This window comes from Sorex fumeus, unplaced genomic scaffold, assembly GCF_029834395.1.
Source record: "Sorex fumeus unplaced genomic scaffold, SorFum_2.1 ptg000072l, whole genome shotgun sequence".
NCBI lineage: Eukaryota > Metazoa > Chordata > Mammalia > Eulipotyphla > Soricidae > Sorex > Sorex fumeus.
The window spans coordinates 4,371,851-4,399,403 of NW_026606129.1; the positions used below are offsets into that span (position 1 = coordinate 4,371,851).

The 27,553-nt window shown below is 62.1% G+C and overlaps 1 protein-coding gene across 6 annotated transcripts in view; it reads left to right on the forward strand.

Moving 5' to 3' along the window:
* The first annotated feature begins 2,605 nt into the window (after positions 1-2,605).
* The window catches only part of ITPR1 (inositol 1,4,5-trisphosphate receptor type 1), a 142,094-nt gene continuing 117,146 nt past the window's right edge, over positions 2,606-27,553 (forward strand). For all 6 annotated transcript variants that reach the window (XM_056129649.1, XM_056129650.1, XM_056129652.1 and 3 more), the window contains exons 1-2: positions 2,606-2,712; positions 3,872-3,942. In XM_056129649.1, the coding sequence (XP_055985624.1) occupies positions 2,621-2,712; positions 3,872-3,942 (163 nt within the window). In that variant the 5' untranslated portion in view covers positions 2,606-2,620. The remainder of the gene's footprint in view (positions 2,713-3,871; positions 3,943-27,553) is intronic.

Sequence of the window (27,553 nt, forward strand, 5' to 3'; positions counted from 1 at the left end):
CTCCAGGCGAGGCTGAGCAGGGGCCTGCCTGAGTGGTCAGGGATCAGATAAGCGGCAGCTGGGCCTCTGCACAACAGGAAAAGCCTCCAGCCCAGCCCGCGGCCTGTGCAGGCTTCCCGGCCTTTGTTTTCCTTCCAGAACATTCACTGATGACCATCCCGGCTCCTCCCGCCGCCCCTGGCCAGGGGAGACCCCGAGGCTTCCAGCCGGCAGGAAGGGCCCAGCCCGGCCTTTGGGAGGGGCCTGGGAGGGGCCTGGACGGCCCCACGAGAGAGGGTGGCCGAGCGGCTGGGCTGGGAGGAAGCCACACGGCTGGGTCTTTCCTGCCCGTCAGGTTCCGTGGCCGTGGCAGCACCGGGAGGAGATGGCCTTGCCGTGACAGAGCAGGAGGGGCAGGGGGCGGCCCCCCAGGCACTGCGGGCGAGGCCTGAGGCCCCCCAGGGGCCCCCGCGACCGGCCTTGCACCCCTGTGTGCTGCGATCCTTGGGTCTGCCTGACTCTGTCTGCCGATGGCTGAGGGTCACAAGGAAACAAGACCAGGACAGAGCGGGAAGCCAGGTGGCGCCCTGGGCCGTGTCGCCCCACGCCCTGCTGGCCCCTTCTCTCCGGTGCTTGGACAGAGTGCGTGTTGGAATTTGGTGTGTTCTAAAATTCATGGTTAAGTTAGAAGCTAAGAGGAAGCCCAGCATCCCCGTTAGCTGGTGCCGGGGCCATTTTGGCCTGCCTTGGTTTCCCCCAGCGACCTCCTCTTACGGCAGTGCCTGCCCTGCACGGCCAGGCCACAGGAGACTGAGACTGTCCAGGCCGCTCACCAGTGCCCCCCGGCAGCGCCGCCCTGCACCTGCCAGCCTGCCAGGGCCCCATGTCGCACCCACTTCTGCTAGGTACCACAGGAAGTACTGGGCACCCAGCACCGGACCCGGTGTTGTCTGCCGTGTTGTCGCTCTCCAACGGGGAGGTAGGGTGGGGCCGGGGAGGCCTGGGCAGGCCCCTCCCGGCCGAGCTCAGCCGCGTGGCTCGGGGATCGTCTTGCTGACCCTCGACGCTTGGTGTCTCCAGGCTCTGGTGAGACTCGGCAGGTCGGCCTTGGCCGAGTGTCTCCAGGCCCGGACAGCATGTGTCCCCCTGTACCAGCCTCAGGCGCGTCCCTGAACTGTTGCAGCGGCTTCCTGGGGTGCAGTTTGCTTGCTGTTCTCTCCACAGACGCCCGACGTGAAGGTCTCCCCTGCTCCCCCCGCTGGGCGCCTGTGGGTCTGAGCACTGGCCACCCCTTCTGGAACTTTCCTGCTGATGGTCACTCGCTCTGCCATAGTTCGCAGGCAGGGAGACCCGAGGCGGGGAGAGGGTCTGAGCAGGGACCTCCCGAGCAGCCCTTGGGGCCACTCCAGGCTGTGGACTCACAGCTCAGTGCTCGGGGTCCCCCAGGCCACCCCACAGTGCTGAGTGAGGGCCTCATGCAGGACTGTGCTCTGTGCCCGCTGTGGGGCGTGTGGGGCCTGGTCAGCGCTCGAGCCTGCCCTGGGTATGGGGTCAGCGTCCGTCTCACGCTGTCTTCCCACGGTCCTCGCTGAGTGGGGTTCAGTTTTGGGGGCCACACCCAGCGGTGCTCAGGGCAGGCCCCTGGCTGTGCACTCAGCCATCACTCCTGGCGGTGCCGGGGATCGAACCTGGCTTGGCCGTGTGTGAGGCCAGCGCCCCTCCCCGCTGGACTCCGGCCCCGAGCTTCTCAGCATCACTGTGTCTGTGGGGCCGGTTTCCGTTCCTCGCGGGAGCTGTTGCTGGGTCGTGTCGATGTTCCTGCTGGTATCGAAGTGGGCCGTGTGCGTGTATGTGCACATGTATGATCGTGCACCCTTGTATGTGTGCGTGATAGAAACGTGTATCTGTGTGTGCGTGTGTGCGTGATTGTGCACGTGTGTGTCCGTGTCCTTGCATGTGTGTGTGCATGAATGTGCACTGTGCATCGTGTGAACACGTGTGCCTGAGGGCACCCATGGCTGGCACATGTTAGTGCATGACAGTGCACGTATGCAAGCCGAGTGCGGCCGTGTGCGTGTGCCGTGTGTGTGTGTGTGTGCCGTGTGTGTGTGTGTGTGTGTGGTCTGCTGGGGGTCTCTGTGCCGGATTGTGCGTCTGACTCAGCTCACGTGTCCCATCTTGCCGGACCCCTGCGGCACCCCCACCCTCTGCCCAGAGAAGGGGTGTGGCTGCGAGGCCCCGGTGCTGGCCGGGAGGGGCCGGGGACCTTCTGGTCGCTGTGACCAGGCTCCGCTCGACCTCCTCTGGCCGCCGCGGTGGGTCAGCCAGGCGCTGCCGGCCCCGGGGGAGCCCTGAGCCGTGTCCTTCCCCGGGGCGCCCTTCCAGGCGACCGTTCTGTGCTCTGGGACTGCCCTGGGCTGACCCGGTGAGGGGTGAGGGGCCATCCCACAGCCCACCCCGCCCTCCCGGGTGTGTCGCCAGAGGGGGTGGGGGATGGGCCGCGTGGAGCAGGTGCCGCTGGGGTGTCTGCCAGCAGAGAGCAGCTCTGGGGGACCGCTCGGAGGCCCTGGCCATGCTGACCCTCCCAGCTGCCCCTTCCCCTCACTGTGGCCGTTTCCCTCGCCAGGAGCCGCGCTGAGACATGTCGGACAAGATGTCCAGCTTCCTGCACATCGGGGACATCTGCTCCCTGTACGCCGAGGGCTCCACCAACGGCTTCATCAGCACGCTGGGGTGAGTGTGGGGCGGGGGGTGGGGGTGGGCATGGTGGGGCGGGCACTGGCAGGCTGGGCTGGTGGTTCCTGCCCAGAGGCGGGGTGGGTGGGAGAGTGGACGGCGGCGCTCTGCGGTCACCCAGGGACCTGGTCCTTGCCTTTCACCCGGTGCCAGTGCAGGGCTCCGGGCCCGGGCCTCGCCTGTTCCTCTCCCCATGCCTTGGATCTGTTCATTTTCGCGTTTGGCCACACCCTGCAGTGCTCAGGGCCGACTCCTGGATCTGCCCGTGGGGTCACTCCTGGGGGTCTCTGGGGACCGTGTGGGGTGCGGGGTTGAACAGGCCAGCTGTAGGCCGGGCCAGCGCCCTCCCCACTGTCCGGTCTGTGTGGCCCGCGAGCGGCCTCTGCTCTTCCTCGTCTCTGCCGTCTGGGTGCTGCTCTGGGTGCTGCCCGGTGAGCCCAGGGCCGTGGAGGGCAGCAGCCCCAGCCTGTGGTCGCTGGCTGAGTGCTCGGTCAGCTGGGACGTTCCCGGGCCCCAGAGCCAGGTCACCCGGAGATGCTGGGCCAGAGGTGCTTGGCGGGAAACTGTCCCTGTTACAGTGACGCCTGGTGGATGTGTGTGCTTAAGTGTACTTGTGTATCTGTGTGTGCGTGTGCACATGTGTGTCTGTGAGTGAGTGTGTGTGTTTTCTCTGGGTTCAGTCACAGCTGTTCTGTGCCCCTGAGGAGTGATACCCTGGGGCTTCTTCCAGATGGGGAAGGGTTGGCTCAGGGGTGCTTGGGTGGGCGCTGAGTCTTGGGGTGCTCTCCGTCTCTGGGTATCTCCTTCTGTGTGTTCCAGGGGTGCCTGTCCTTCTGAGCATGTCTCTGGCTCCGAGGAGTCCCAGTCCCTGACTTCTGCGCACACACAGCAGTCCTTGTCTGCCTGAGACGGCTGCTCGGGCCTGGGGCCTTCCTGGTGGGCTCCCCTCTGCCTGTTGTGGCCCTTCAGAGCTCCCGGTGTGGCGCTCGGGTCAGGGGACGTGTGGTGCTGGGGAGCGAACCTTTCCCTGTGCTGGCACACCCCTCCCCTCCCCCCAGCCGCCGCCCTGACCCCGACCCTGGGCCGTGCCCGCCAGGCGAATGGGCGAATGGCTTTTGCTGAGCTCCGTGTCCCACTTGTCTCTGTCCTCCTGCAGCCTCGTCGATGATCGCTGTGTGGTGCAGCCGGAAGCCGGGGACCTGAACAGCCCCCCCAAGAAGTTCCGAGGTAAGGGGGCGCCCCTCCTGCGTGCGGCCCTGCTCCCCAGGGACTCCGGAAGATGCATCCGGTGCTTCTCTCTGGGCAGCTGCTGTTGGTTCACTCGCTGTCTCTGAAGGCGTCGGCTCTCAGCTTTGGTCTGGAAAATGCAGTTCAGGGCTGTGGCTGGGGGCGCCGCGGGGCCTGTTGGGTGCAAGTGGACAGTGGACCTGGGCACAGCCACACGGGCTGCCGAGGGCGCTTGTGTCCCCTTTGCCCTGGGATGATGGTCTCTGGAAACCCTCGATGGCTCTGGGCTTCGGCGTGATGGTCCCTGCTGTGGGTCCCTGCGTGGTCTCCTTGTCGCCCCTCCCCCGCCATGCCCCCAGGGTGGCTTCCTGAGGCTGCTTTGTTGTCTGTCGTGCCTGATGTGTGGCTGTGTGGTCGCGGCTCTGCGTGGACGAGCCCCGGGCCTGACCCCCAGCCGTGACCCCACTTGCTGTGTCGAGGTGCTTGAGCCGTGGAGGTCTTGGCTGTGGAGTCGGATGGTCTGGGTGGCAGGTAGAGTGGCTTGCGGCGAGGGGCGACTCGAGGCCCGGGACGGAGGCCTGGGGATGGGCGTGTGGTCAGGTCGCCCAGTGGGTCAGTAACCCATTACTCAGTTGACCGCTTGGGCGTTTGTGCCGGTGCCAGGGACGGGGCCATCTGCAGCTCGGGGCGCCGAGCGGGAACATCCAGTGGCCGTGCTAGGGGCCCGGGGCTCTCCTGCCACGCCCAGGGTCACCTGGCGCCCAGCTCGAACCTGGGCCTTTTGCATGCTCCGTGGGGGGGTCCCTGATTTCTGGGTTCCCTCCCAGGCCCCCCTGGTCTCTCTCCCGCCGGGCGGGGGCCGGGGGTGGTGGCACCTTGTCAGATTTTTAGATGCTGTGAGTTTCTATCGAGAAAAGAGGAGGACGTGGGAGTGAGCACTGAGTGAGGCGCAGGGGCGCCCTGGCCTTGAGCCACAGTGGCCAGCGGGTGTCCGGATGCCGAGGCCCCTGGGGACCCTGGCCTTGAGCTGTGTCTGGTGCTGGGCGCTCTCGGGTCTCTCTGACCTGCGACGCTTCCAGACCCAAGGGGGCAGCAGGACCCGGAGCCCAGCACAGGGGAGCGAGTGCAGCCGAGGGCAGCAGTGCTGAGCATCACCCTGGCCGTCCTGGGGTTCCTCACGTGGAGCAGTGCCGCATGCCTCAGTTTACCCACCGACAACTCAGGCAGTGCGTTGAGGCCTCTGTGCGGGGTCAGGGTCTGAGTCCAGGTGCCTAGGAGATGGGGGTGGGCCCCGGGAGCTTTCGGCTGCTCCGAGCACCGCCAGGTCTGCCATGCCACCTCAGGTGGGCACGAGGCCTGGCGAGGGTGCCAGCCGGGGTGCAGGTGTGTCGCCCTGTGCCCAGGCGGCTGGGGTGTTGAGAGAGTCCAGGGGCCCTTGGGGTGCCCGGAGGACATTGCTGCGAGCAAGGCCAGAGTCGGGGTTGGGAGGGGCTGGGGCCGCCTCCCAGGTGAAGGGCAGGTGGCGACCCCGGGGCTCTGCAGGTCACGTGCCTGCCCCCACCCTGGTGCCCTTTCTTGGCTGAGGGCGTCTCCCTTGGGAGGTGCTTCACGCTTGGGGGAGACCTGGGCCAAGCTGCCCTCGGCTCTGCGGACGCCAGCGGGGGTGGGCATCCACGGACCCCTACTTCCCCGCTGCCCACACGCCACCCTCGGGGGCCCTGCACCCAGGGGAGACCCACACCCACAGAGGCCCCGCACACAGGCCCCACACCCAGCCCCGCGCTCTGACCAGGCCCTGCTCCGAGCCAGCCCTGCCTGCAGGAGGGATCCCAGTGTCGGCTGGGATGGGGGTTGGGTCGGCCGTTCTCTCTCTGCTGCCACTTCCTCCCCACTCCTTGTCCCCGGACCCGGGAGTGGTGTCCGTCCGCGTCCCCGGGGGCAGGTGGAGCCCCACGGCCCACGCCCCCTTTGCTCTCGAGCGTCGCACTCAGCGTCGCTGCCCGCTGCCCCGTGGGTGCCGTGGGCGCGGCGTTGGGCCGCTGGACGAGGCCGCTGCCGGCATTCCTTCCCGGTGCCTGGCGTGGCCATGCGCTCGGGGACCCACGCTGGCCCTGGCCTCTTGTTCTTGGGGCGCTGCCTGCGGGTGGGCACGGCTGTGTCACGCCCTGCCCGGCCACCCCCGGAAAGTGAGAACCTGCAGGAAGGCGCCTCGCGGGGAGGGAGTGGCGGGTGGGGACAGGTCAGCGGTGGGGCCGGGGTCAGGGTTGTGCGTGGGGCCGGCCTGGCTCCTTGTCTCTGCCCCCGTCAGCTTGTGCCACGCACAGCCCTCGGCGCCTCTGAACGGGCCTCGGTGACGAGCGGGTGTTCCGTGACGGGGTGAGACGTGCGCCTGCCCCTTGCTCCCATGGCCATGGGGGGGTGGAGACCAGGGCCGTGGCCTCAGCCTTACCCCCTGGGGGGTCTCTTTGACTGCCAGGCCTCAGTTTCCCTGTCTGTTCTGGGGAGCTTGGTGAGGTGACTGGAACCCTGGTGCTCGCCTGGGGGGGTGGGGGGCAGGTCGGCAGCTCACAGAGGAGTTTGGGGTCCAGGCCAGGCCAGGGACAGGCTGGGAAGGGTGTCTTTGCCTTTACAGGACATTCGGGTCGGGATGCAGCGAACGGAGGAAGCAGCCTGGCCCACGCCTGACGCCACTCGGGGCTATGGGGACCTGGGGGACTCAGGTCATCTGGGCAGAGTGACCCCGACCCCCACCCTCACGCCCCTCCAAGCCCCCCTCCCAGCCCCCGGAGGAGCGACTCCTGGGGGCCCACCTGCCGCGCTGGCCCCGCGCCGCTCGCCCCCGGCTCACGAAATCAATTCCAGTTTAATCAAAAGATCAGCAGGTTCTTCTAATCTTCGTTTCAGATTTACCAGCTTATCTCCGGCGGGCGCCACTGAAGGGGGATCAGGCCCGTGATTCAGACCCGTCCCACCGGGAGCTGCGAGGGAGAGGCCCCGCCCCCCACGCGCCCCCAGCCCTGCGGCAGCCCACGGAAGCCACGCTCGCACGCGCTGACACCCCGCACACTCCCGCACACACACATCCTGCACACACACACACACACACTCACCCCTCCCCGCATACTCACACCCCCCCACACTCACACTCACACCCCCCATGCTCACACACAAACACACATTCCCACACACTGTCACCTCCTACACCCTCACCCACATGCTCATACACACCTGCACACTCTCACCCCCCACCCCACACACACTGCACACACACACTCTGACCCCCGCATGCATACCCTCAGCCACACACACACCCTCACACTCTCACCCCTCCACCCCCCCATTGCATACCCCTCACGCTCTTACCCCCCCGCACCCTCACCCTGACCCCCCTTCACCGTCACACACACTCACCCTCATACACTCACCTGTGCACTCCATCCTCACACACACCCATGCGCACTCACTCTCACGCACCTGTGTAACACCCTCACACACTCACTCTCCCCCACACACACCCCCACGCACATACCTACGCGCTGCGGGGGTGGGGGGTCGGGGGGACCCTGTGTGAGAGAGGCGGGGATGAGGCTGTGACCTGACTGCTCTCGGGGCTCTGCAGGGACCTTGGGGGCAGCCCCGAGCGAGCGTGGGCAGGCTGCGGGGCTTGGCGGCCCGCGTCCCTGGGCGCCCACTCAGGCTCTCAGGAGGGGCCCCGCCCCCCAGCTTCCTGCTGGTGTCACACACCGTCTGCTGGAAAGTTCCAGCCCCAGGCTCTGTGGTGGCAGGGGTTCCAGCGCCTGGGGGCCGAGGGCCACCCCCATCCGGCCTGTAGGAAGCGGGAAGCGCTGCTTATCTGGCCACCCGGCTTCCTGTGGTCCAGAAGCAGGACCAGCGGGCGCTGCCCCCCTGGACCCCGGGGAGGGTGTCGGCCCTGGGAGGTGCTGCTCGAGCTGTGGAGACCCCTGGGCGTCGGAGAGCAGCCCCTCGCCGGGGCCCTTGTCTCCCACCGCGACTGCAAAGTTCCTGGGCCCGTCTGGTATTTTTCCGGCACATTCGAGTTCCAATTTGGGTGCCTCTGAAATGTCTGGATGTTTTGTGCTGCTAAAATTACGTGTGTCTAAAAATGTTCCTGTGGGTGACACTTGTCTCAGCCGCCGAGGCCGAGGCCCCGCTCTCCCCGGCCCACCCGGCCCACCTCAAGGGCCCCGCGGCTCCCCGAGCCCCAGGCCCGGCCTTGGGATCTCCGCTTACCTCATGGTGAAGGATCCTGGAGTTTCGTTGCCATAGTTTCCGTGAGAAATGTGACCTTAGCTACAATAACACAGTTAGGGAGAACTAGCTAATCGGTTTTCTAAAATTAGTGCGCCTGCGCTGGGGGCGGCTGGCCGGGGGACAGGACAGGCCCGACGCCGTCCGTCTGGGCAGGAACAGGGACATCGGGAGTGGGCCCACAGCGGGTGCAGAGAGGAGCTGCCAGGGTTGGGGACCCCTGGGAACGGCCACTGGCTCGGGGCTGTGGCGGCTTGTGCGCTCTCGGGGCCCCGCACCCTCCGTGCTGCTGCCACACCTTCGTCTTCTCCCTTCTGCTCTCTGGAAACTTGGCGTGCGGGGTGTGTGTGTGTGTGTGTGTGTGTGTGTGTGCACGCGCGCATGTATATGTATGTGTGCGCTCATGTATCGTGTATGTGTTTGCATGGATGGAGTTTGTGCATGCATGTATATGTGTTCCGTGTGCGTGTGCACATGCATGTGTGTGTGAGTGCGTACATGTGTGCGCTCATGCATGCATGCATGTGTACGTGTGCATGTATGGAGTTTCTGTGTGTGCACACATGTATGTGTGCATGTGTGTATGCCTGTCTGTGCATGTGCACATGTCTGTTTGTGTGCATATGTGCACACGTGTATGCATGTTTGTGTGCATGTGCTGTGTGTATATGTGTGCATCCATACGCATATGTGCACGTGTATATGTGTGTGTGTTGTATGTGTGCATGCATGCATATGTCTTGGTGTGTGTGTGCATGCATGCATGCATGTGCGTGTGTGTGTGTGTGTGTGTGTGTGCGCATGTGTCTCTGGGCTCCGGCTCTCCATCCGCAGCTTGTGCCCTTCCCCTCCAGCGCTGCTGTGCCCGTGGTGCCCGGAGGAGGCTGCCTGCTGCCCTCAGCTGCTCTTCCACATGGCACTTCCTCCTAGAGGGCAGAGGGTTCACCCCTGATTAGCTCAGAAGATTGTTGTGAATTGGCTGCCCCTCAGGAATGAGGGGAGAGATGTGGAGAGAACTGGCCGGTGGGGGTTTGCCGCCCGCTCTGGCCCTTGGCCAACGGCCCCGTCTCTTGGGCTGTGTTTCCCCGGGAAGGGGGTGGGCTCGGCTCTTACACTCTTGGTTGCTGATTGCAAGTCACCTTGAAGTTTTTAGTTTCTGCCCCTTAGTGTTTTCCTCCTCTTCCTTCTCTGGGACCTCCCAAGCGTGCTCAGGGGCCCACATGCCCTTCCTGGTGATGCCACATGGGCCGGGGCCAGGCGCTGAGTGGGTGCTGCCGTGCCGGGCACCCCTCCCTGGCCCTGAGTTATATCTCGCTTACACTGAACAGTGACCCTCAGACTCTGAGCCCCCTTTCCCGTCCCTCGCAGCCACACTCTGAGCTCTATGGATTCTGGCTTTGGGGGTGTCCGGTTCTGTGTGCCCCGGGTGGGAGCTTCTAGGCTTCCTTCCTGAGACCCATCGCACCGTGGCCGGACAGCCTGCTGGGCCCCAGAGCGCCCTGGATGCCAGGACTCGCCCTGCGTGTAGAGGACGCTGCGCTCTCCCCCCCTCGTGCTCCGTCTCCCTGGGGCCGCCCCCACGCCCTCCCCGGGCGGCTTGGATTTCTGGCCACCTCGCCAGTGGTTGAAAGGCTTCTGTTACCCATTTTCTCTTGATTTGGGGAGATGACGAAACTGTCCCTGCAATGGCTGAGTGTTGGAACTTAGAATTGTTCATCACAAATTCTTTTTACTGCCTAGAAATATATATGTATATATATTATATATGTGTGTATATATATATATTTTGTATATATATATGTGTGTATATGTATATTTTTTAAAGTCCAACAACACCCCCCGTGACAGTGGCTCTGCGATTCTGCTTCGTAGTCTTTTGGGATTCTTTTTTTTTTTCTTCCTTGTTGGGTCACATCCAGCAATGTACAGGGGTTATTCCTGGCTCTGCACTCAGGAATTACTCCTGGTACTCGGGGGACCGGATGGGATGCCGGGAATCGAATCCGGGGTGGCTGAGTGCGAGGCGAACGCTCTACCTGCTGTGCTATCGTTCTAGCCCCATCCTACAGGACTCGTGCACTGACGTTAAGGTGTACTGAGCTTGTTTTGATAAAGGACAAGAAAGTCATGGTCACTTTCTGGTGAACTACATGATTTCTCCTCATATAGGGTTCGTCTTTATCTCCTGTCTGAAATCGGTTTCATCCGAATGACATACTCACATAAGAATCAATCTGTGTTTTCTACATATATTGGTTTGGGGGCCACACCCGATGATGCTTAGGGGATGCTCAGGGGACCGTCTGGGGTGCCGGGAGTCGAACCTGGCTTGTCTGCGTGCAAGGCAAGTGCCCTTCCCGCTGTCCTGTGGCTCTGGCTCTATTCATATGTCTTTGCCTGGAACTTTATTTGGGGGGGTGGGGGCCACACCTGGCAGTGCTCAGGGCTCATTCCTGACTCTGTGCTCAGGGCTGCAGCCTGGCATGGCTTCATGCAGTGCAGGTCCCTTGCCCTCGGCCCCTGGCTTGAACTTCAGATGAGCTGCCACTGGGGTTCAGAGGTCAACTGTTGAACAAGGGTGTGGAGACCCGACCCTCCACAGTGCTCGTGTGTTTGGGGATGCCCGGGGGAGTGTTAGCCTCAGAGCCTCTTTGCTGCCCTCTTCAGACTCGGGGGGCTGCTGGCTGTTCTCCGCCCCCCCGCCCCTCTGGCTGGAGGGTCCTTTGGCAGCTGCCCGGCCTCAGAGCTCCTTCGAGCACGGGGATTCCTGTCGCGCACACGCAGCACATGCTTCCGCTGTTCTTCGCGTGAGCCTGTTATTTGTTTCTTACTTAAACTTGGCACATTAATAGCGTTTGTTTTATATTGTCATTAACAAAACCATCCCTTAGGGATCATTTCCTTTCTGTGTTGAGGAAGAATCTTTAGACTTTAAAGGGTATGTGAGTGGAAAATACTCCGATCTGATTTTGTACTTTCAGTGCTTTCGTGCCACATCTCATGGTGCTCAGGGCTCACTCCTGGCTCTACACTTGGGCGGGGCTGGGGGGACCAGACGTGGCGCCCGGGGCCGATCCTGTGCCGGCAACACGCAAGCTAAGTGCCTTCCCGCTGTCGCTCTGGCCCTCAATTCCGTACTTGAACGTGTTCACTTCGGGGGCTGCAGAGGTATCTCGGAGGGCTGCAGCACACGCTTTGTGGGTTCGGATCCCCGAGTTGGACCCGGTCCTCCTTGCATGCTCCCCTCCCTGACCCTCCCCCCCATATGTGACTAGGTTCAAGCATGGAGTGGTGGGGCCCCATGGACTGAAGATCACATGGGTTTCCTGAGTGCCGTGGTCCCTTCGGGACCCACCCCACGCCTCACACCCCCAAAAGGGTAATACTCGTGGTTCCCTGGTACATCTGGAGATCTAACTAGTTTTTTCCAAGCACCAGTTCAAGCTGGCTCAGAGACTGACCGCGGGGCTCCCTTAGCACGGCTGGGGCAGCGGCGAGTGGACTTGCCCTGCCAGCCGGCCTGTGTTGGTTTCCTACCGTGGGTCAGGCTTGGCTCTGGACGCGCCCGTCCTCATTGCGGCCTGCCAGCCTCTTCCTCTCTCCGTCTCTGTGCTGAGCACTTGCTGGAGGCGTCTTCCAAGCTCCCGGGCCCCTGCTGGGGGGGGGGCACTCTCCCGGGCCCCCCCTCAGCCCACAGCGCTCCTTTCAATCGGGATTTATTTCTAGGTTTTTTATTTTATTTTATTTTGCTTTTTGGGTCACACCTGGCGATGCACAGGGGTTACTCCTGGCTCATGCTCTCTGGAATCACTCCTGGCAGTGCTCAGGGGACCATACGGGATACTGAGACTCGAACCCGGGTTGGCCATGTGCAAGGCAAAAGCCCTACCCGCTGTGCTATCGCTCTAGCCCCCCCCCCCCCTTTTTTTTTAATTGAATTCTTGCTTCGCCTTCTGTGCAAGCCTCCATCCTACTTCTTGTTACGTAAAAATCCATAAAAGTACATTTCCCCCGGGCCTGGGTGACACTCAGCCCCCGGACTGGCCTGTCCAGTTTCGCTTTCTTGCAGCACTGGCTCTGGACAGGGCCTCGTTCCTGCCTGTGCGGGTGAGGTTGTCGGCTGTGTTTCTTGGCGCGTCACCTGAGGGGTTTCTGCGAGGCCTGGGGTAGAGCGAAATTTCTTCCGGAGAAAATGATTTTCCTTGGCCAGCCGTCTGAGGACTGACTCAAACTCCACTCTGGCCGGCCCTAAATCAGTGCTCGCGGGAGCGTTTCTGCGAGTCTTGTGCCGACTTGTTCCCTGGTCAGCTTCGAGGATTTCCCGGCAGTGGCCTGTGGGTGAGGGCACGCGGCTCTGTCCAACCCCATCCCCGCCTCCCCCAGCAGCGGGCGGCAGTGACGTCTCCCCGTTTCTCCCCATTTCCGGGCAGCTATGCAGACTCAGCATGGTTTGAAGGCGTGACCAGGGCTGTTATCTTCACGCATGGGCTCTGCGGAGGGGCCAGAGGAGGCTCTTTTTTTTCCCGTTTCAACTCTGCTTTCAGTTTTATTGCTTTATTTTTAAAATGTCTGAAGATCGTGATGTAGGACGTTGACGGTAATAGAGTTCGGGCATCTGATGTTCCCGCCCCCGCAGCAGCGGGACGTCCCTTCGGCCAGTGTCCCGGATCCCACCCTCAGCTCCCAGCCCCTTCCTTGGCAGGCACATTTTTGTTTCCTTATTGTAGTTTGGGGAATGATGAAATCCTTCAACGCACGCACTGCAGCTTGGGGGTGGGGACAGCCAAGTGAGAAGGACAGGGGCTGGAGCGAGAGCACAGCGGGGACGGCGTTTGCCTTGCACGCGGCCGACCCGGGTTCGATTCCCAGCATCCCATAGGGTCCCCCGAATACCGCCAGGAGTAACTCCTGAGTGCAGAGCCAGGAGTAACCCCTGAGCATCGCCGGGTGTGACCCAAAAAGCAAAAAAACAAACAGAAGCGAGGACAGATGCCAGTTCCTGTCACTTAGAGCAGGGCAAGGGAATGCAAGGTGTCCAGAGGGTCACCTTGGTCACCTTTGACTCCTGTTCACAGAGAGGACAAGGCCTGGGGTTCGCCCTCCCATACACACTTGCTGTCAGACACCTGGTTTCCCAGGAAACGGGCACAGATGACCACGGGCTGGCAGGGCCCTGGGGTGCATGTTTGAGCTCTGCTGGCCTCTCTGGCCTCTGGGTGAGCTGGCAGCTTCCGGTTTAAAGCTCGGCGAGGACCTGCGAGGGCCTGGCTCCACACTTGAGGGTCACAGGCTTCAGTGCAGGATGCCTGGGGCTACCCAGAGCCCCACAGTGTGTGGCCCATCGGCCAGCAGCTGTCCTGACTGTCCCCTGCTTTTCAGGGTCCCCGGGGAGGGTCCAGCAGTGCTCGGCAGCCCAGCAGAGGACACAGCTGCCACAGTGCTCACTGTCGACCAGAGCCAGAGTCCTGGGGAGAGGATGCTACTGGTGTCCATCAGGGTCCTTCTTCCAGCTCAATCAGCTTCAGGCCGGGGCAGGGGCCAGTAGTGTTACTGTGTTGACACAGAAACTGAGAGAAGACTCTTTGGGCCAGGATCGGGTCTGGAAAAGCGAAGGCACGACAGAGCCTTCCAAGTCCCCAAAGCCGGGGGTCCCGGGGGGTGGCCGGGCTCGGTGAGCGCCCCCTCCGGCGGCTCATGGCTCGCACTGTAGAGGCGAGGGCGTTAGCTGGGGAGGGCCTTTGTGCCGACTTGGAAACCCAGCGGTGGGCAGTGCCAGCTGCAGGCAGGAGTCCGGCTGCCTTGTGCCCTGGAGCGTCAGGGCTGGACTTTCCTTCTCACCTTCTTGTCCCCTCAGGGCTGCGAAATGGCCGCAGTGGCCCCAGACATCTGCATGGCTTTCACGGCAAAAATAGAGGGGCGGGGGCAGCAGGGTGAGCGCGCCTCACATTCCTGTCCCTCTCGGAGGAGACACAAGCCCATCGTGGTCCTTCTTCACAGCCTGCTTTCACATCCTGGGTCCCTCTCACAGTCCTAGGCTGCCAGGACCATGTGGAAATGCTTCTCCATCTTTCCAGCCCTACGCCCGGGACGGCGAGTCACCAGCAGCTCCGAGGGGACGCGGGTTCCGTGGGACAGGGAGTGTCCAGCAGCTCAGAGGGAACGCAGGTTTCCATGGTGCTGTGGAGCCCTCGAGGCCCGGCGTGACAGCCCTGCCCTTGTGCCAGTGGCTTCTCTCAAGCACCCCCTGGGAGCAGCAAAGCCCCTAGAGCGTCAGGCTGCCCCGCGTGCACCCAGCTGCCAGCGCTCACTTCACGGCGGGCCCCTCCCGAACCGTGTGAGCCCCGGGTCTGTGGCGCGGTGCCGAGAGGCGCCCCTGTCCTATCACGGCTGCCCGGCTGACCCCCGAGCATCCAGTGGGGTGCGTGAAGAGCTTCCCCACATCCCGGGGTCTCTCCGTGGCCAGCACGGCCTCCACCCTGGTGGGGCTTACGGAGCCACGTGGCCAGATGCAGAGGGGAGCGAGTGGCCCCTGGTTTCCTGGCACCCTTCCGGGCCGCCCTCCTCGGAGCCGTCATGAGAAGCTAGAGCCCACGTGGACGGCTGCTGGGATCACCACTTCTCCGAGGGATGACACTTGAGGGGAAACCTGAAATAAATTAGCCACTCTATTTTAAAATTCAGCACATTTCCCTTTTTTTTGTCCTGTGGAGGGAATTCATTTTTCCTGGAAAGTGCTGGAGGCAGCATTGGCTGCCTGAGGACCGCTCCATGGTTTGGGTGCCGGGGACAAGCGGGAGGCCCAGAGGTTCGGCCCTCACGCAGCCAGGAGCCCGAGACCAGGATTCCTGGCGCGGGGATAAAGAAAGAAAAGAGACTGTGGGGACCATCCAGGGTCTAGCACGCGCGGCCCCGCGGGCTGTCCCTGGAAGATGTCTGGGCCTCCGGTCTGATGCTGAGCACAGAGACTCTCCCGGTCAGAACCTGCTGCCCCCACTGCTGTCGGCTCCCAGGCAAGTTAGTTTGCCACAGCTAAAGCGGTGACAGCAGTTTGGGGGCGCGGCACTCGCTCGCTCGGGGCACTGCAGCACGGGCTGCAAGGAGAGCGGCCTTTCCTGGGGGGGATGGGCTTGGGGAGCAGAAGGCAGCCTCGCAGGGTTCCGGGAGACGTCTCCGTCCCCCCTGCTGTCCCCCTGCCCTTGGAGGATGAGGCGGGTTAGGGTCCTTTCTGGCCCGGGGCCAGGGGTGGCCGAGCTAAGGGAGTTGGTGGGGTGGGATGCTGTTCCGACCTTCAGGACAACGCGCGCTCGTCTCAGGGGAGCCCCTGGGCAGAGGAGCAGGTGCTCCGTCTCTGCAGACCCAGGGCCCAGCCCGTTCTGCTGACTGATGACCCGCCATGGCTGGGAACAGCGAGATCCTGCCCTCTGCTCTGGTGGGTCCCGGTGGGAGGGGGGGATGCCCCAAACCCAGCACTAGTTTCACTAAAGCCTAGAGCCGCGTCACCCCCTGCCTGCCACTTCCAGGCCCTTGACTCTGGCCGCCCCCCTGCCCCGGGGGCTCCAGCTACACCCCCACACTCGGGGTTCCAGCCGCCTCCCCCACCTGGGGCTCTGGCTACACCCCCTGCACTGAGGTTTCCGCCTGCATGAGTCCGTGGTAGCACAGTGGGCAGTGTGCTTTGGTGGTCAGTTCTCGACCCTCATGGCCTGACCCCATGGAGGTAGCGGTCCCTCCGTCCTCAGGCCACCACGTGAAGGGTGCTGTTGGCCACTTGCTGCCCATGGAGGAGGCGCCGTGGGGCCAGGAGCAGGTGTTTTCTCTGTCCTGGGTTTGCTGGCTGGTCCCTCGGCACTGACCATGTGGGGGTGCTGGAGCGTCCCCCCAGGAGCTCAGAGGGGCTGCAGGGAGAGTGGGGGCCACACCCGGTGGGGACCACATGCCGCGAGGGGCATCAGTCTCAGTGGTTCCAGGACGGCGTGGCAGGACCCACTCATTGATCGGAATCCTGCCTTCCCATGTGGGCGCGCAGCTGTGCCCGTCGCGACGGCACAGGTGACCTCTGCTGACCCAGAGCAGGGGCGCAGCGGCTCTTCTGCCAGCCGGGAGCCGCACCCGTGCGGGGGCTGGTGCGGAGGCTGGGCTCGGGGCGCCATCCGGGCATCGCGCGGTGCCCACACGGAGCTTCTCTCCATCTGGCGTGGACTGTGCTTTTGGAGCGACAGGCTGGTTCCCCGGCTCCCAGCGCCGGCAGTGGGGGCGGGGATCCCTACTTCCCTCTGTAGAAAGTGCCAGAATCCCGCCACAGAAGGCAGGCCCCTGTGCCCTGGGAGTGAGCACCCCGGGCATGGCGGGGAGGGAGTGTTGGTTGGCACCATGACGCTGCGCAGGGACCGGCCACGGGGCCGCTCCTGGAGGCAGCTCCAACGTGACAGTGTCCGTGGCTCTGGACGGCGCCCTCATTCTTCCGTCAGCCTTTGCAGGGCAGAGTGACGGGTGACTGTGTGCGGATTGAAGGGCACCTTCTGTTTGCTGCCTGGGTGCAGTGTCGCTGCTTTGCCGTGCCAGTCCTGCCTCTCAGCTGTGATCCCCACTTTTTTGGTTTTTTTGGGGGGAGGGTCACACCTGGTGATGCTCAGGGATTCCTCCTGGGTCATGGGCTCAGGAATTACTCCGGCGGTGCTCGGGGGACCATGGGATGCTGGGAATCGAACCTGGGTCGGCTGCGTGCAAGACAAATGCCCTCCCTGCTGTGCTATCGCTCCAGCCCCCTCCCCATTTCTTTTTTGTGGGGGTTAATTGAGATCCGCTCTCGCGTAGACACTTCAGCCTCTGAAACGCCTCTCGTGGCTGTTTTGTTTTTGTTTTGGGGGGTCACACTCGGTGGTGCCTCAGGACTCCCTCAGGGCTCTGTGTTCGGGGATCTCTCCTGATGGGGGTCAGGGGTGCCAAGGATTGAGCCCGCGTCAGCCACACGCAAGGCCAGCGCGCTCCTGACTGTCCTGCTGCCCTGCGCCGTTTGTGCCTTTGGACCAACACCCCCTGGAGTGCTCTGCCCATGATGCCCTGCTGGGGCCTCGCTTGCTCCTGGTTCTGCAGGCTCCCGCCTTCCGCACGGGCAGGGTTGCCTCTGCCCCCGAGTGATGCCCGCAGGCCCGTCTGTGCTGCGGAGAGTGGCAGGATGGATGAGGTGCATGTGTGCACATGTGTGAGAACTGGGTGTTCTTGTAGAAAAGGGGCAGTTTATGTGGTTGTAACAACACATGCTTAAACCCTCCCATGTGCTTCTCCGACGTCTGTCCTGAGGCCAGAGCTTCTTTCTCCTCCGTCTCTGTACCCAGAACAGGCACTGCTGGATCCTTTGTTTAAGGCCCTCCGCGTGTTCTGCAATGCTGGTCTCCATCGAGGCCCCACAGTGGACACTACCCCAGCTCATCTCCAGGTAGTGGGGTGGGGAGCGAGCGCGTCACAGGTCCCTGTGGTCTGGGCCTGAGTAACGGGGACGGACACACATGCGTCTCCTGCCAGCTGTCCCCGTCCCATCTGACAGGGTCATTGGGCCTGCGGATGACATTCTGTATATCCAGATGGGCGTTGGCAGAAGGAAGGCTCCCAGCCCCTGGTTTCGTGGGTGCCAGTGGGTGATCTGAACCCAGTCTTCCCACTGTGGGGTGGCTGAACCCAGTCTCCCCACTGGCTCCAGGATTAGTGGGTGCCAGGGGTGACCGAACCCAGTCTTTCCAAATGCGGGAATTCAGTGCTTAAAGCTCATTTCCTTTCAACTGTTCCCTTGGGCCTTCATTTGATGCCGCGTTTTGACTGAAACTTTGGGCTCTCACAGTGTCTTTGGGGACCTTCTCGCTTAAATATGTGTTTTCTTTCCCATTTGGAGTCCTGGGCAATTGAGGCCATTCCGTTGGAGGATCTTTCCCCTTTAGAGTCTTGCTGTGCATTCCCTGAGCACAGGGAAGGCGCTGTGGAGCCGGTGTGTGTGTGTGTGTGTGTGTGTGTGTGTGTGTGTGTGTGTGGTGGGGGAGTGGCCTGATTCTGACTGTCCAAACACATATCATGCGGGCAGAAAATACGGTCTTCAGCCTCATTCAGGGCGAATTCCCAGGTGTCAAATAATGCACGTCAGGAGTGTTTGAAGTAAGTTTTGGTCCAGCCACAGAAACTGCACCTGTCCCTTCGTGCAGGGACAGGTCCCTCAGAGCTGGCTTGGGGAACGGTGTGGCTAGGCCTTCCCTTGAAAATGCCCTTCATGATCGATCATACAGCAGATCATACTTGTCTTACATGTGCCTGACCTGAGAGCACTGCTGGCTGTGGTCCAAGATCAAATAAATAAAAATAAAATTCCCCTGAAGAAACGGTGAGTTGTGCTTTGGAGTAGTGATTCCTAGTGAGTTTCTATAGTCCCTGGACAGGGTTAGTACATATTAAAACATAGATCTCAGCGAGTGGCAAAGCGGCTGTTCGTTTCTTTTCTCTCTGTCTCTCTGTCTCTGTCTGTCTCTCTGGATTCCTTATTAGGGGCTGGTTAGCTGGCTGGATCACTCTTGTCAGTACTTATAGGACCCCATGGGGAATTCCCGGTGTGCACCAGGAATGTGACCCCCGAAGATTGAGTGTCTGTGTTTGGAAAGTGACTCAGCCTATATTCGCACTTGCTGATCTTGGAGCCTCAGCCCCTAATCCCTTGCTCCATGGGGCTCCCAGCTTTGGTGTTCTAGAACCTTCCTTATGGGCGGTGTCCTGTACTGCTGTGCATGGGTCTGGGAGTTAGCCCACCTCCTTTTGCTCTCGACTCTGACACATCATATTTCTCTGAGCTTGCATGAGTTTCTTAGCCACTGGGCCTCAGTTCCCCTGCCTGGCAAAGGTGATCGTCCTCTTGCTGCACAGATGGTGATGAGGCTCAGGTGACTCGGAAAAGGCCTTCGCTCTCCCCCTGCCACCTACACACAGGAGCCATGGCGACGGCCGTGGCCCGAGAACCCTGACAGGCAAATGCGGCTGGGTGGACAGATGGACAGATCGGGAAGCGTGGGCTCCAGCTGCGGGCTGTTCCTCCTGGAGCGTCATCAGCCGAGGGAAGCCCTTCCTGTCAGACGCTGCTCCCTAGGTCCTGAATGCTGGGCGGTCAGCATTGTCCCCTCGGCCTGGGCAGCCAGCACTGCCCCTCAGTCCTGAGTGATCAGCACTGCCCCCTCAGTCCTGAGTGATCAGCACTGCCCCCTCATTCCTGGGCAACCAGCATTGTCCCCTCATTCCTGGGCAACCAGCATTGTCCCCTCAGTCCTGGGCAGCCAGTATTGCCCCCTCGGTCCTGGGCGGTCAGCAATGCCCCTCGGTCCTGGGCGGTGAGCACTGTGCCCTCAGGTCCTGCTTGCTTGGTGCTCAGTGTTCCCCTGGGCTCTGAGAGTGCCTTTTCCATGGGTCCTTTCCCTCAGACCTCAGGTTCAGTCAGGAAGCCGTGGGGCCATCCTCTCTGAGGAAGGAGAGCGACCTGGGTTGGGTTTAAAGGGAAGGAAAAGCTCCATCACCACATTGAGAAGTTGCGAAGATTCTGGAAGAACCCACGAAAACGTGCACCAGGGGCAGCAGATCTGGCGTTTGGCCCCGCAGCGCCTTCAGGATGAAGTCAGGAAGACTCCAGGGCTTCGGGCTTGCTCTGACGCTCTTTTCAACCGTCTGGATTTTGCTGAAAGCTGATTGCTCGTGAACAGGAGGCGAGGCTGGGGAAACCGCGACGTGCCTCCGAGTGGCCCCTGCACCGTTTTGTTTGCAGAGCCAGAGGTGGGCCGGGGCCACCGGCGTGAGGCGCGTGTGCTGGCTGCGCCGCGTCTGACCCCCTCTGCTGCCTCGAGGAGGTGGCTGTGAGGACTTGAAGGTCGTGCATGAGTGGATTCGCCACCGAGGATGGGCAGGACCCGGGAGGAGACTCCAGCAGCGCACCTGGGGGCTTGCGACTCGCTGATCACAATCGGGAGCGCGCCCCAAGATGGGGGCGTGGCCTCGGGTGCAAAGGCGCCGTCTCATTGGCCTCTCGTTGAAGGGGCGCCATCTCATTGGTCGTCTCATCAAAGGGGCGTGATCGCGTTGGTCTCCCAGCAGAGGGGTGTGATCTCATTGGTTGGCTCAGCAAGTGGGTGCGATCTTATTGGTCCCCCAGCGGGGGGGGGGGTGCCGTTTCATTGGTCATCTCTGCAAGTGGGCGTGCCCCCACCGGGGACAGTCCCTCTGTCCTGATTGAGGAGGACCGCGGGCTTCCCGCCCCGACGTTTATTGGGCTGAGCCGGGACCCAGGCTGGGGTCTCTGCTGAGGGGCCGGGCCCTGCTGGTGGTGCCTGCAATCCTGGCTTGCTCTCACCATCCTGTTAGATTCTTGAGCCTCCTGAACTTTGCTAATGAGACAGTCCTAGCCTAAGAGCCAGAACGCATTCAGTTGGTTTCTAGGTCCAGACATGGACAGTTTTGAGCCCAGTCTGCTGTGCTGCCCCTGAAGGGGGCGGGGAGAGAACAGTGATGCATGTTACTGACCATTATTCCTGGGTCTTGAGTCTGGAATGAATTTCGGCGGAGGGTGTCACATTTCTCCAGAGATTGGCTTTTTATTCACAAGATTAGCTTGTGTTAGTCACAGTTTAGCTAGGATGACTTACGTTGAAAATTAAATGCGGGGTAAAGGGACATGACTAATGGACCTGCCAATAGCTCCTTACAAATGGAAGCAGACACGCCGCTTTGTTTATCCCGTCAACTTCAGGGCCCGGCACCCGCTGTCTGACTTCAGGAATGATTTGAAAAGGGGAATTTGGAAAAGTCAAACGGACTAGCTGGTAGGTCACTGACCTTTATATTCAGCTTGGTTTGTAATGCTTGTTTACTCTCTGAACATGCAGAAGATTGGAATTCAGATAAAACCCATTAAAATACTCAACGTTGTAAAAAAATTTCCTAATTCCTGTTTTTATGAGGAAAAAAATGTTTGGTGGTATTTCTAAAATGCACCTAACAGCTTTGTCTTTTGCCTTTGAATATGCCCCGATTTTATTAAAAGCTTGGCTCGTGGTGTCTGTAGTTTTTCTCTTTTTAATTAAACTGATAGTGCGTAAAAAAGCTCCGGAGTGGGTGCAGCCTTCGGACTAATTGTTTAAGCTGAGATTACTTAAGGAAGAGTGTCTGACGTGTTTATGTTACACAGAGCGAATTGTTTATGGTAGGGATAATTTCCATTCGCATTACCGATATCTTAGGTGTTAGATTGGTCGAGGCTGTATGTTGAGACTTTCCAGAATCTCCTGGTTGCACCAACTCCTGGTTCCCCCTCGGATAAATGACAGGATTTTCCCACCTGTGAAGAGTGCGCACCGTTCACCGTTCACCAGAACCAAACCGAACTGAAACCCAGCAGTACTGTGCACCGAGCTAAACGTGGGGTCGTGCTGGTCAGGGGATTTAGTGCTGGTCATGGCGGTCATGGGGTTAGTGCTGGTCATGGGAGGCTGTGCTGGTCATGGAGGGCGAGCTGGTCAGGGGTAGGGCTGAGTTCAGGAGAAAGGAAGAGTCCGTCCTCGGTCCTCACTTACGAGTGGGGAGAGGGCATTTGAGCAGACACTGAATGCTAGAAGATTCTTCCAGAGACGAGAACGTCCAGCTGGGTGGAGGTGGGTCTGGGCGGCAGCGCCGGGCTGCGAGGGGAGGGCAGGAGTCTTCTGTGGAATGGTGGGTGACGGGGTGCTGCAGCAGGAAGCCCGTTGAGGCGCTGACCGGCGGGTCGGGATGGTCATGCATGTCAGGAGGGAGGGAGGAGGCCCTGGCCCCGGGACAGGCCCGGCACTGCCATTCTTCCTCCTCGTTCCGGTCTCTGACCTTGTGTCCGGGCAGGAGCGGGCTGGGCGCCATCCAGCCGTGGTGCAGAAGCGCCACGTGGCCCCAGGAGTGCTGCTTGGTCACACCCGAGGGCCACCGGGATGCACGTCCCCCCACGCCTGCGGGCAGCACCCAGGGCCCTCGGCTGCTGCCTCCCCCCTCTGTCTGGGTGAGGGCCCCTCTGCTCCACTGTCTCGGCCTGGGCACTTCGAGGCGCGTGGCCTGCTGGGATGGATGAGGTGCTGGGGCCCAGCTCCCCGCCCCTCACAGTGTGCCGCGGCCCCTGTTTACCTCGAGGAACGTCCCCCCTGCCGCCCTCGAGGAGGACCGTGGGCAGACCCTCCCGCTCACACGCCGGAGTCGGGCTGACCCTGAGCGCCCCGAGCTTTGCTGCTTGATTCTGGTCTGTGGGGGTCATAGCGCAAGACCTGCCCTCACCCGCTCCGGGGTCCGTCCCGCCCCGTCTTGCCGGGTGCCCTGTTTGGGAGAAGCCCCCGAGCACTGGGTGACGTCGCATCCCATGTCCAGCTGCCAGGAAGGAAGCGGGGCCGGGGGTCCCCTCCCTGGGGGCTGGGGGCTGGTGGTGGGTCCCTTGCCGTGGGAGGGGCAGAGGCTGCCTCTGTCCCCGCAGATGGACGGCGGGCGGGCAACAGGTCTCCGGGGCTCCCTGGAACGGGCGCCCAGGCGGCTGGTGGGTTCCGTGTCTCAGAGGGTCCGGGGGCGCGTCTCCTATTTGGGGTCCGTGTGGCTCCCTCTGCTGGCCTGACGCCAGTGCTGGCTCTCTGGAGTCCCTTGGCGTGCCTGAGTGCCCAGCCTGAGACGGTCTCAGATCCTTGGGGCAAGAAGGGAGGCCCAAGAACAAGGCGCAGAAAGGTTCAGGATTGCAGGGCGGCCCCTGAGCTTACTCCCGTGAGCCCCCTGGCAGGCCTGTGTGGCCAGAGGACCCGTGTTTGCACAGGGGCCGCTGCAGGCAGCTTTGGGGCGGGGCGGGCAGCGCTGGTGTCTGCGGCTCCAGGCTCCTGGTGGAGTTGTAGTGCTGGAAACTGTTTCCCCCTGAAACTGAACTCTGGAATAACTGGTTCTGAGGCCGCTGCGGAAGGCCTTGGTGCGTGTCGCTCTTCCGTGAAGCCGGTGTCCCTGCGGCTCCAGGAGGGCTTCCTGTGCAGCCTGCAGCCGACCACACTATCCTGGCCACAGACTGGCATCTTCTGGCCCGTGGGACTGTAGGGCCCGTCTGTCCCCGTCAGCTGCACCGGCTGCTCCCCGCCCGCCGCCCCTCCAGCTAGCGGCCTGGAGACGCCTGTTTAGAGCAGAACGTTTCTCGGTGCCGACGGCCACGCCTCAAGCGTGCCCAGACGTGGGTGGGCTGTGCTCGCTCACTGGAACTTCTCCTGTTGGAACCACTCGGAGCATCACGTTAAGGACACGGCCGTCGGGATGGAGTTTCCCGAGAGCTCCTGCGCGTCTCGGGAAGTGACGGTGTGGCCGCCAGGTTTCATGCGTTTGTGGGTCACTTTTATGAGAGCCTGGTGCTAACTTGAGTTTGTATAAAAAACTCCCCAAGCAAGCCTCCAGGTTCAGGGTACAGCCTGGGCACTCGGCATGGATGGACCATCTCTAACTACACCCGTCTCTAGGTACCCCCGTCTCTATACCCGTCTCTAGGTACCCCCGTCTCTATACCCGTCTCTAGGTACCCCCGTCTCTACACCCATCTCTAGCTACACCCATCTCTAACTATACCCGTCTCTAGGTACACCCATCTCTAGGTTACACTGCCTCTAAGTACACTGGTCTCTCAGTATACCTGGCTCTAAGTACACCTGCCTCTGCCTACACCCGTCCCTAAGTACACTGGTCTCTACGTACACCTGACTCTAAGTATAGCTGTCCAGCTGCACTGGTGTAGAACTCTAGCCACAGTGCCTGTTGCCGGGGTGTCCCTTCACCCCGCTGTCTGCTAGCACGTATCAGAGCAGATCTCTGTCCCCATCTCCTGTGCCTCAGTACCCCGAGGGCAGGTCCTTGCTGCCCCGGCCGTGCAGTCACACAGCCTCGCGTCTTTGCGCTCTGGCTCAGACACGCCAGCAGCCTCTCTGGCCCCCACTGCCCGGCCCGGGCCCCCAGTGTGACTCCTCGCTTCTCTCCCTCTCCTGGGGGCTGCTTCATGAACGTCCCGCAGGGGCCCGTCCCCCTCTGGACGTGCCCGTCGCTCTCTGCTGGACATGGGTGCTGGTCACGGCTGCAGGTGCTGCCTTCCCCAGGGGTCTGGAAAGGCTTGTGGGAGGAGCGGGTGGAGGAACGCTGGTCCTTTGGGGTCTGAGGGGCTCCGGCGTGATCCCAGGGCCTCTGGCAGGTGTGTGGCACATCCTGGGGTCTGTCGTGCGGCCCCTGACCAGCCGCGGTCCTGGCTCAGGTTCCAGCGGGCGCCGCTGCCCCGTGCAGCCTCGCCAGCCCCTTGCTGGCCCGCCGGCTCTCCTGCCTGCTGGGCTGTGTCTTGGCTGCCCCTGGACCTGTGGCCGCGGTTCCTGCCCCGCGAGAGGCGACTGTGTCCTTTGGCACAGCGCGAGCTGGAAATGGGCTTGAAGCCATGGACAGGGCAGGACACGCCGGGGTGACATCAGGGATCCGGGCACTGGGCTCTGCTCACGGTGGATCCCCCTGGCGTGGTCACGCCGCCCTCCTGGGCTTCAGGGACTGCGGGGTGGGAGGCGCGGGGAGACTCCGCAGCCCCCACTGGGTTAGTCACGCGTTGCTGTGGCGGGGAGTGGCTGTTTGCGTCCCTCTCGGGGAGGGGCGCATGCGGGCTGGGCCAACGCTTCTGCCTCCTGTGGTCTAGGGGCTGCGGGAGGGAGACCTGTGCCCGCAGCCTCCGCATTGTTCCCTTCTCCCTGGCCCCTCTGCGGACTCCCGGGTCTGTGCTCGGCAGCCCGGACTCTGCAGGCTGCAGAAAGATGAAAGGCGACCCCAGACTGTGTGTGAGCGCTCAGGCTTGCTGCCCTTGCGTGGTGCCCACGGGGGGGGTGGCCCTGGGCCTCACCATTTCCGTGTGTGTGTGTGTGTGTGTGTGTGTGTGTGTCGGGAGTCACACAGCAGGCCACAGCCTCAGATCCGTGCTGGGACATAGGGAACGCCGAGCACGGGGCAGGGGTGAAGGAAAGGGGGCTGGCCCGCGGGAAAGTGCTAGGAGGGAAGGGGTCGGGGCCAGCCCTAGGGCTGCCTGGGAGGGGAGTCGCCGAGCCAGAAGGTGCCAGTCCCATTGCAGTGTGCTCAGCCCCCTGCCCCGCCACCTGCCCCTTGGCCTGGCCAGACGAAGCTGAGTGGGCAGCTGGACGGTGACTGGACAGCCAGAGGGCGACGGGCGGGTGCTGCTTCCTGGCACTGGGGAATGTCACAAGAGGCACATGGCGCTGGCGGTTGGCCAGGCCCGAGGACGGAGGAGAGGACTTGGGTTTGGGTCCGGGTGCCGGGGAGGTATGGCGGGGGTGGCGGCAGCAGCCGCAGATACACAAAGACTGAGGTGGGGGTGCTGTGGAGGGGCACGCGGGGACCCGCCGGGGTGGGTGGTCCATGGGGGTGCGGGCAGAGTCGAGCAGGCCAGAGAGGGTGGAGGGGAGCGGGAGCACTCAGGGAGGAGACCCCGGAGTCTGCATGTGGGGTCCTGGCGGGAGAGGGGACCCGCCACACCTGGCGCTCACGCACAGCTCAGCACCTGCTCTGGGGCTGGGGCAGGGGCCGTCGGGTGCGATGTCCCGCACACGGCCATGCCTGTCTCGGGGAGACCGGGATCCCGGCTGTCAGCGCCGGGGAGCACGTGAGCCCTGCAGCTGGGCCACACTGTCACATCGCCTCCTGCTGACTCAGTCACCTGCCCACACTAGCTCCGGGAGGAACAGTCACCTCCTCTCACCATCCCAGAGAGGAAAGTCACCTCCCCACACGGCCCAGGAAAAACAGCCACCATCTCACTCTGTGTCTGTGAGGAACAGTCACCCGCCAGCTTCCACACCGACCCCTTGAGCAATAGTCACCGCCCTGTACTCACCCCCTGAGAAACAGTCACTGGCCGCACTGTCCCCCCTGAGCAGCAGTCACCTCCCCATAGTGTCCTGAGAAGAAGCCAGTGAGGTCCCCGTGAAGAACGGCCACCTGCCCACACTGTCCCTGTGAGAAATGGCCACCTGCCCACACTGTTCCCACGAGGAACGGTCACCTCCCCACACTGTCCCCATTTGGACTCAGCCACTGCCCCACGCTGTCCCCTGCACCTGGCCTGGAGTTTCGGGAGCAGTCCCCGTTTCCCAGGACATTAGAGACTGGGGGTTGTGTTTGCCTCGTCACTGTTGCCGTGTTGCCGTCTCCCCTCAAGACCCCGTGTCCCTCCTCCCCGTCCCCTGGCAGTCCTGGGGCCAAGTCCCATGGGCAGGGTCGGCCGGTCGCCCGGCCTCGCGTGCTCCCTGGCTCTGTCTGACTGGCCCTTCGTCCTCTCCTCCCCGACCCTTCTGGTGCACGACCGTCGTCACTCAGGATTCTCGCTCTGCCGTGTGGACAGCCTTGTCCTCCTCCTCTCCCGGCCTTGCTTCGCTCCCGGAACTGTGACTGTAATGAATAAAGTGCACATGTATTCTTTCAAATTAATGGTTTTGTGTTCTTGGGAGCGATGCCAGGCGGGAAATCACTGGGTCATATGGAAATGCTATTTTTAGCTTCATGAAACGTCTCCATACTGTTTTCCACAGAGGCTGAGCCGGCCCCCGGAGCCCCCCAGCAGCGAATGTGGCTCCTTCTCGCCACGTCCCGACAATACGCTGCTTCCCGGCGCTGTGACGGAGGCTGAGGGAGAGCTCGGGGTCCTTTGGATCTGCGCTTCCCTGGTGGGCGCCCAGTGGTGACAGGCGCCGTCTCTCCCCGCCGAGGCCGTGTCTTTGCGGTCCCGCCCCACCTTTCGAGTCACGTATTTTCAGCTGAGTTTTGCGAGGCTCCGTGTGATTCGCACATGAGCTCTTCGGCGGATCCGTGGGGTGTGAACATTTCCGTGTACTGGGGACTTTCACTTAGGCCTTACGGAGAGGCTTGGAGTTGGGTGTCATCCTGTCTGTCTGTGCTTCTGTTTACCAGTGGGGTGGGATCGTTTCTGACTCCTCCGAGACCGTTTCCACCAGCGATCTGCCTGTGGCTCCCTCTCGGGTCCGAGCGCAAGGCTTTTGGTCCATTTTGGTGCCGTGGGAGACGGGGCCAGTCTCGTCCTGGGTGTGATGCTGGCCAGTTTCCCCGAGGCCACTTGAGGAAGCCCCTCCTCTCGGACCCTTCACGGGCTGCGTCTCTGTGCCTTAAATTAACTGTCCACCGGCCGGAGGGTTTCCCTCTGGATTCTGAGTTCTGTTCCATTGATCTAAGAATATGGCCCCCCGCCAGTACCACACAGTTTTAGTTATTATAGCTTTATACTATAGTTTCAAGTTAGGGACTGTGA